Here is a 9,580-nt window from a genome sequence, read left to right as displayed (position 1 = left end):
AAGGGCTGTGCCACTATCAAACACATTTAGATTTCTTATATAGTAGTGCGGTTTGTCAGTTTCTTCAGGATATGTTCCTTAGGTCAGGACTTGGTCACATTTTTCTTTATAATTTTAGAATGTGACAAAAAAACGCTGCATTTTAGTTTTATGTATAATTGTAGAAACATCACATGATAGGCCTCTTGGTTCTGCCAGCACATCTGTTATAACTATATGGATCCTTCCTTCTGTCAAAATGTGTCTGTGATTTAATTTTTCCCGTTTGATATCTGCAAATAAGCAGACAATTAACAATTAATCAAAATGTGTACTAAGAGATTTAGGATTAAAATTATGTGCTCCAGGATGTGCTATAAGAACTGTATGATAGGCAGGTCTGACCATGTGATGAATATCAAATCATTTATAAACAGTCTAAAAGGCTGAAAATATTTGTTATGATCTTATTTGGCCTTAGAAAGAGAGAGAGAAAAAGAAAAAAAACTACAAAAAATGCATACAAACAAAAAACACAAAGCAGGGGAATTTAATGTTGCTGAAAATAAAACTCACAATATCTGTAATGTGACACACCTATTTTAGCACTTTGTAAAACATTCAGCATCTGCAAGACAACTAGGACAGCTTTGATTTGCTCACTCTTGAAGTTTCAAATTGGGAGATTCACCGTCATTAGGATTAATCTGCCAGCAGCCGTGTATCGTTAGCTCATTATGTTCTGATTGGTCAGGGCAGGTCACTTGCGGCATTTATAAACCTTTCACAGGGTCCTAGTGGCACAAGAGCTGTTCATTCACCATGATGGCTGTTTTGGTCTCTTCAGGGTAAGCAACAGGTTCTTTGTTATGGTTTGCCTGTTTTCTGTTCAGTAGTAGTTGAAGTTACATTTTTGTCTTTTTCCAAATAGGGCTTTGCTCCTTGTTCTGCTGACTGGTGCAAGTTACAGCTACCCTACTAAGAAAAGTAAAGTACTACTTTTTACACGTCTAAAGAGGTTAATTTTTTTCTTTGTCTATCTAAAAATGTATCTCTTATCTCCCTGCTACAGGAGGAGGTTTTGATTCCAGTGCCTCCTATAGCGGTAACTACGGTGCAAACCCTGGTTCTGCTTCTACTGGCTCTTACTGGGAAGTACCATCTTCTAATGCTTTTGCACCTGCAGCTCCTGGTTTTGAGGTTGCCTCTGAAACTGCCGTGGCTCCAGCTCACCCTGGAACTGCTCTAGGCAGTGGGCCTAATTACTATCAACCCAGTGTTCCGAATCAACCAACAGCTTCATACAGCTCTAACTCTTTTGCTCAACCTGCTCCATCAGGATCTGTTAGCAGCTTCCCTGCAGGCTTAGCACAGCCAAGTTCTTTCCAGCCTGCTCCTAAAGGTAACTGGTGTAGTATGGCTTTCCTTAACTGTAAATGGTTAACTTCAGCTTTTGGTGCCTTGTAAGGTCTGAACAGTTTAATTTGTGGGCAGTGCAATGACCCTATGTGAAATATCTTAGCAAATGTGCCTTACTAGTAAGAGTCCTTCAGTTAAACTTGTTACTGATATTAAATCCTTGTAAAATCTGCTCCTAGACATTGCCTGGGTAGTTGCTCCTCCTCATCCTTTCTCTGGTGAGGAAGCTTCTGAAAGACCTGAAGCCAGCAGCTTTGTCTCCAGAAAACCGGCCCCTGCCCCACTTGGCCCTAGCAATGTGAGCCCACCTGGCCCTCCTCCTCCTCCAGTGTTCCAGGCAGGTGAACTTTCCCATATGGAGAACATCTATGAGCATGGCAACTTTGAATCTGAGACAGAAGACACAGGCTTCCAGCCACCACCTCCTGGTGTCCAAGTTTCAGCTGAACAAGGCTTCACTAGTGAACCTCAGCCATCAGGTCTAGGCAGAGGTTTGGTTGGGTATCCTCATTATGACTACATGTTCTTGACGGGCCAGTATCCTCCGGGCACAGTCACTCACTACAGCAGCAGCTTTGAGCAGGGGAGGGACCACTGGCAAGACGCTCACTACATAAGGTACCACTACCCCTCCAGCCCCAGTACTCAGCAGGTCAAGATCTTCCCAACTGAACCTGCAGCCCCTCAAGTCATGAAGCAGCCCAGCCAACCTACACAGCCACGTCGGTTTGTGCAACCACATCTGAGTAGCCCAGGAGCTGGATACAACACGCGCACAAGGTACTGTCTTGTTTAACCAGATTATCTTGCAGAATTTGAGAACTTCCTTTAATGCTGATTTCCTGTCTTTCAGGTTTGACATTAAGGCATGAATCCCTGCAGAGAAGTCTTCTGAATTCAATAAAGATCTCTGGAAATCTTATATTTGCCTTGATTGTTTATAAGGTTGCCCAGCCAATAGATAGTGGCATAAACGAGACTAAAGTGACTAGTTAAATGTGATCTACCTGGCCACTTATCTGTCAGTCTTTCGTGGTAGCAGCAAAGGGTATTTGTTGCCCAAATTAAGGAGTAAGACTTCAAACCTTCTACTTGTATTGAAGGGGGTGTGTATGGGGAGAAATGTTTGCCATTAGCCCTAATGCAAGATTACATGTTCTGACCTGATCCATGAGGGGTTGCCAGGAAAATCTCTGGCTGCCTTATGTAGCACTTTACAATTGTCACACTGGAAAGGTGCTAGCCTGACCATCAGGAGCAACTTGGGTTCAGTGTCTCACCCAAGGACAAACATGTGGACAGAGAGATCAAACCAACATTAATGGACAAACCTACTCTAGCCACAGCTGCCCCTGCAATCTCAGTGTTATGCTCTGCCCCTTAACATGACATTAAAATGCAATATGACCAAAGGAGTTCTTGCCTACTCATGTAAAGGTTTTGTGATTCATTTAAACCTATGAAATTCTAATGTCTCACCAGACTGACTAATAAAATGGCTGCATTGTCAGACTGCCAGCTCCAAGGTTCTGGTCAAAATATATAGAATATTACTTGTATATAACCTGTGCTTTTCCTGCTATGACAAATACAAATCTGTAAAAGGTCTGAATTCCATTTGTACTTAATACAGAACCTTAAAACTCAAAATGCATAAAATTACCTACAGTAGGTGTTTAGAGTAATGGTCATATAAAATCAGCTCTATAACTTAGTTCTTTCACGCCTCTGATACCTACTGTGATGCATTGCTGATCTGTAATGATGTCTGATTACCGAACCAGGATGTGAGAGCAAAGCACTTCAAGTTTTCATACCCAACTACCTCAATTCCAGCAGCATTAGAAAGATGTATGCCACTTATCCATCTTCTGATGCAATTTATACATTAAATAAAAGCCATACATTCTCAAACACATCTGGTGGATTAGGGTGAGGGCTGTTAAGGGCTGTCTGACTTTTTACCATGCTGTGAATAAAGGCGCATTCATAAACTAATCCCAACATCTCGGGCAGTCGTGATCTATAGTTTGGTTTGAGCTGTGGCTCAAACATTGGAATCAATACCCAATCTGTTACAGTGACATTGCCTGATGTCATTAATGGACAGTGGGCATCCTAATTCATATAACAAATCACCTCAGAAAGACTCTCCATTGATCTTTAATTAGAAGCAGCTGTTAATCACCTTTATGACTCTCCTCAGTGGCACCATAATGGTTTCTGTAGTGAAGCCACAGCAGTCTGTTTAAGCTAAAGAACAGCAGCATCAGCAGGGTGTGTTTACTGTCTGTGCTTATGTACAGCAAAACATAATGTTAATGGATCTGCTCAGGTTTTCTGAATATTTTTAAATATTTTATCATTTGGATTTTTATAAAAATATAATTTACAATCGAGAGAGCAAGAGAATTACTCAGTTTTCTGTGTGTCCTCATATCTTACTCTGCCACTTTAACAACCTAAAATCCTCTTTTCTAATGGTCTTTTCAGGCATAGGGACAAACAATGACCCACAGGAGAGAAATGGCAATTACCTCCAGTAAGGTGCCCACTTCACACACCTGTCACAACACAGATGAACCCATCATAAAAGACTAGTGGAGAGGGACAAAAAACGAGGGAGTTCTCCCTCTGTGACCCTTCAGCTTTCATAGTCTCCCCTCTTTTCCAGCTCAACTATTAAGACATAAAGGGGTCAGTCCCCAGACAGCTCCATCCTCTACCCCTCCCTCACACACTTATCTTTGGCATAAACCTTGTTGTCTTCGCTTGCTGGCAGCCACTGAGCATCGCCATCAAAATCATAGCTGTGGCCTGTTTTTTATTTTGGTTTTTAACGGTTATCATTTGATTTGTGTCTTCTCAGTGATGTTTTTTATTATTTTAATAATCATTCACAATTTTAATGAATAGTATAAAAGGATGATCAGTTTGAGATATTACATGTATTAGAGCTTGCAAATCATTTAATCGTTTCAGTGATTTGAAGCAGCGCTCCAAAACATATTGCATGAAGTATAGAAAAAAATGAATATACATATTGCCATATGTTGTGATTTGGCATCTGGCGTCCTCCTGTGCGAGTTGATGTGAAGGTGGAATCTGGTTTGACTTAGCCATGTGGCAAATATAGGCCTAAACAAACATGTATTTCAGATGTCTGGCTGTAAAAAGCAGATAAAAGCTGCGGCAATATGAGGAAATAATTTGCTCATAAAATTCATAGATCTTCATACTCGAATGTTATTCCTTTAACTGTTTTATGGTTCCCTCTTAAGATAATGACACAGAAATAAAATCCCATGAGGAAAAGATCCAAGTTTTATTTACAGTTGTTCACATCAATATGATTTCTTTTGATGAGATTTGGTCATTTATTGTCAAATTTACTCATTTATCTGTCTAACCTCACACACTTCAATTTGAAGTGCACAAAGAACAGTAAATCCTTTATTCTCAGCAGAGATTCCTCACATTTGAATACCTTTGTGGTATGAAAACCATATCATTAAGTACACCGCAGAAATAGAGGAGGCATCAGATTCCATTACCATGTACAACTGCTTAACTCTTGACTTTTTTTTTTTCCAGAATACGTAGGATGTGTACAGACCAGTGTTAAAATCTACCCCCAGCCATTGCAAACGGCCCAATTGCCTTGTGATTAACGCACAATAAAAGAATGTGATGGCTTCAAGAAGCAGCAGGAAAAGCTGCCCAGTGAAAGATGGGTGTATGGCGCACTCTATAATTAAGCCAGTCTGCACTTGATGAAAGTAGATCACACTGGCGGGCCACGGCTTCACAGCCAGTTTGTTTTTACGACATAATTACAGTCCAAATCAAATGAGAAGATTTAATATTGCACCACGACGAGCATGTGTCCAATGTCGACAATGACACTGACCCCCCTGTGGCAAGGTGTGTATGTGTGTGAGTGTGTGTGTGTGCAAGTGGGGGGGTGGGGGGGGGGCAGGTCGGGCGTCAGGAAGCCGACAGCAGAGAAGCTTCCCCACCGCGGTAGCTATCTACCTGTGTCTGGGCCCACCTGGGAGGTCTGACACCAATGGAATTACACTGACAGTGGGACCCAGGGTATGGGAGAAAGAGAGAAAAAGAGAGTTTGTCTATGAAAATGAGAGAGGGGAGGAGCAGGAGAGAAGGAGAGGGGGTGGGAGAAGCAGCTATGAGGAGAGAAAGTTTATCTGGAAGGAATCAATCTAGTGAGAGTGGGGGAGGGAGAGGAAACAGAGAACAAAGGACAGAGAAATGGAAATAGATACAAGTGAGGTTATGACAGTCAGAGCAAGTGATGAAGAGACTGGAAGAAAAGAGAAGGAGACTTAAATATGCAGACAGCGAGGGTGTGGCTGGAGTGCAAAGATAAATAAACGTTTTGCTTGACTGTGTCTCCATGGCGAGGTGACGGCCAGTGTTTTGGAGGACTTGTGCAGTCACGACCCACTGAGTTGTTTTAGCAATAAAAACAGGATCAACTGAAGGCAAATCAGTGTTAAATGGAATCACATAAGGTGTCTCCCCAGTCCTGCTCACTCTTCCATATTATCAGGCTCAAAAAAATAAAGGATGTTCTAATGTCTAATTGTCAAACAATGCATTCCTATACTTAAAAAATTGTCTGAATATAAGGGAGGCAATTATGGCAACGGAAAGTTGTCATTTCTGTTTCGAGATGTGTGCCGTTTTGATGCTCGACGACATGGTTGCGCCGTAAACGACCAAAACCTCCCACTGAGTGGCTTCAGTGTTTTTCCTCCCTCTGAAAAAGTCTGCATTTCCTGTCCTTTAGTTACACGCTCGACATGACCACAAAGCCTTTGTTCCTCTGGGTCAGATTCTCCCAGAAGAGAGAATCTTCCCAAGCCACAGCTGTTGAGTGACCACGCTCGACCACAATGCTCTCTGTCTCCTGACCACCCTTCCAAATTGCTCTCCCTCCATCCTCTCCTCCCTCCACCCTTCCCCTACTTCCCTGCCACTTTCCACCCATTTTTTCCCCCTGTTCCCAAGAGCAGCCAGCTGTGCCGGATTTACTCTGGTTGCTGTGTCGCAGGGCGAAGCCCAGTCTGCTTGTTGGGCGGGCAGCGTCATTTGACTGGATACTGGTCAGGGCCGGTAGATTAGTAACTGGATATCTACAGAGAGGCCAGTGGGGCCTGAGCCCTGTGATCCAGTGGAAAGTAGGGTCTCTGCGGTGGCAGTGTGGTTCTGTGTGGCCCAGGATGTGAACCGCAATCCCTGCTGACACCCTGTTCCCCGAGGACGTGGTTTTACTCCAAAGCATGATTTCCCATCTCCCTCTCCGCGACTCTCTGTCTGTGACTACAGGGCCTCTGCCCAGTGCTTTCTGGTGACGAGGATACGGCACCTCCTCACCACTGGCGCTCCAGGCCACTTTTCTCCCACGATGCTGGGCACATAGAGCACACACAGAGGGGGGCCTTCTCCTAAACAAGTTTAAAAGAGAGTCTTTTAACCTCATGTCACATGTGAACTTCGCGAGATGGGCTCGTGGCGGAGAAGTGGCCGGAATGGGTCTGTGAGCACACATTTGTGTGGCCTCTGATTATATGGATAGTAGCCTTTAAAAGAAATAGACAGTTCCGTATGAGAATAATTCTGCCAAAATAAGTTGTATAATAAGATGTTTGAGGTTGTAATATGATTTGCAATTTTGCAAGACAAATACACAACTTTATTTTCCAACATGTCAGTTTGATAAGAAAAATATGTGCAATGCCATACAAATTGCATCTTGCATGTATTTTAAATAGATAAATGCAAAGCAAGAAATAAACTGAGTAGAGAAGAGCATATGATATTATGCTTAAATTTTTTTTTTTTTTTTTTTTTTTTACCTTTTTCTAATCATTAAAAACATCTGCAGCCACTAACAATCTGCAGAAAGTCATGCTAGTCCAATTGTTGTGTCAACAGTAATGCCATTGCTAGGATAAGAGCTGTGGGAATGTGACATCTTCTCAGCATGCACATTTATGCTGACCAGAAGACCAGAATCATCAACATGGTACCCAGATGTCAGCCTTCAGGCACAAACACACAGAGACACATTTTGGAAAGTCACAATCAGATCCTTCCTGCAAACACCAAACCCTCCAAACATCATGTGTGTAAGCAATTTGTAGCTGCTTGTTTGATTATTTTTAGAACATTTTGACGTAGCATATTTTTACATTGAATCATGTATAATACTGAGACACTGAGACACTTCATTGGTCGTTGTGTGTGGCGAGAGCTGGCGAGCATTGTGAATTCCTCCTGTTGTGTTCTCACACAAACCCGCCCTGCACATGCCTTCTTTCCTTTCTTTATTCCTCTATCTCCACGCTATTGTTGTGTCTCTCTTCTAGAGCTTGAGTAAGCACACACTCACACATACTTTCTGTATGTGCCTTATTTCTGTTATGATATCCAATGGCCTGGAGGCTTAAGCGAGGATGGGCTTGACTGTAGTTGGCCTGATATCAAGAAATACCTGATGGGTCCCCTTACTCCTGCCAGTACTCATTTATGAAGCATGAAACTGTCAACAGCTACCTTCCGAAATAAAGCCTGTGACTCACATTCACAGTTGTGTTGTTTTTTTTTTTTTGAGCAAGGAAGTGCACTAGCAGTCTTCTCTGAAGTTAAATTCGGTAAGGAGCTTCATCAGTTTACTGGTACAGCAACACGATGTGAAATATTATTTGTCAGTTTCTTATAAAGATTCAGTAACTACAATTTGTCTGTCTTGTCTTGCCCAAAAGAACGTTTGGCCAAATAACTGCAAGCAAGAAAGATTCCTCAGTGACAGTGTGATAGGTATATCTTAAATTTCAACCATAAAAACATCATCTCAGACATCCTTAGACAGCAGACTAGAGCCAGACAACATCCACTGCAGTTTACATTCCCTCTAACGATTGAAAAAACTAAGAAGGGGAGCACCCCAGCAGGCGAATGGTTACTGCACATGCCATATAACCGCAACACCCCTGGCTTGATTCCAGCTAGAGACCCTTTATGCATGTTATACCCATCTCTCTCTCTCTCCCTTTGTTTACTTTCTGCCTCTTTGCTGCCCACTGTCCAATAAAGGCAAAAATGCCAAAACAAATCATCTTAAAAAAAAAAAAACTAAGAAGAAGCAGCTTTAATTGTGTGTTTGAATTCACAGGTGTCATGTTATCTGGCTTATATCTATGAAAAATTTGAAAATGTGGCTGATGATTAAATCAGCATAAAGGTAAAATGTAGTGAAATATTTTCTGCAACATCAGTAAACAAAACTGTATTCTCACTTGGAGTGTGAAGCAGCAAAATATTAATGTTAAATTGGCAAAGCAAAAAAAATGCTTAGTGCCTTCAGTAATGTGACACAAGACATCACCAATGTAAATGTAGTATCTTGAAATATTTTGTGTCCAGTATTATAAACTTTGAAAAAAAAAAAAAGTCATGGATGCAGGATAAATCATTGAATTGTTCTAAATGAGTCAACATGAACAACCTGGCTTTCTTTGCTCTAAGGCCAAAAATTCCACCGATATTCATTACAGAGGTGCTCAGACATGATTTTAGGAGGTGAGTCATTGTTTTGATATATACAAAATAGAAAATAGGGAAATATATTATATGTCGTATGCTTTGAATAGTTTTTGCACATATCTTTTTAAGTCTACGTCGTGGGTCAGCCTCTGTTGTTTGGCATTTTGCATAAAAAATTAGGTTTCAGGCCCTGAAGCTAACATCAGATTAGAGGTCATACTAAATTATTAGCAGCGGTTTCTGGTGGTTTGTTTGTAACTTTATTGATAGCTTAAAAATGCATGAATCATTTGTGTGGGATGTAGCTACAGTATATAGCCTTGTTTCCAGATCATGTTGGCTAAAATAATACTGTAATTTTCCCTTCATCCCCTTTAGAAATTGATCAAATATATTTTTCTGTTTTTTTATAGATGTGGTATATTAAAAGGAAAGGAATTGGCTAGCTTGTTGGTATAGCAACACTAGGCTTAAATTGTAGGATTATTGCTGATCACTAAAACTATTAATGGCTCCTATAGTAATATGCATAGTGTGTAAAACATGTATAATTGCTATTTGTGGTGCAATAATGTGCAGCAAAGAAGATGAAATAATCATAATGAAAGGT

General features: G+C 41.2%; 1 protein-coding gene across 1 annotated transcript; it reads left to right on the top strand.

Annotated features, from left to right (window-relative positions):
* The first annotated feature begins 771 nt into the window (after positions 1-771).
* Positions 772-2,320, top strand: LOC137168815 (uncharacterized). Its single transcript, XM_067571608.1, has 5 exons — positions 772-827; positions 911-966; positions 1,052-1,381; positions 1,578-2,178; positions 2,252-2,320. Exons 1-5 carry the CDS (start codon positions 802-804, stop codon positions 2,268-2,270), a joined length of 1,032 nt encoding a protein of 343 aa, XP_067427709.1. The 5' UTR covers positions 772-801; the 3' UTR covers positions 2,271-2,320.
* Positions 2,321-9,580: the final 7,260 nt, after the last annotated feature.

Source organism: Thunnus thynnus, chromosome 18 (assembly GCF_963924715.1).
Source record: "Thunnus thynnus chromosome 18, fThuThy2.1, whole genome shotgun sequence".
In the NCBI taxonomy this organism is placed as follows: Eukaryota; Metazoa; Chordata; class Actinopteri; order Scombriformes; family Scombridae; genus Thunnus; species Thunnus thynnus.
Note: the sequence above shows the minus strand (reverse complement) of the source record. Positions and strands in the feature narration are given on the sequence as shown.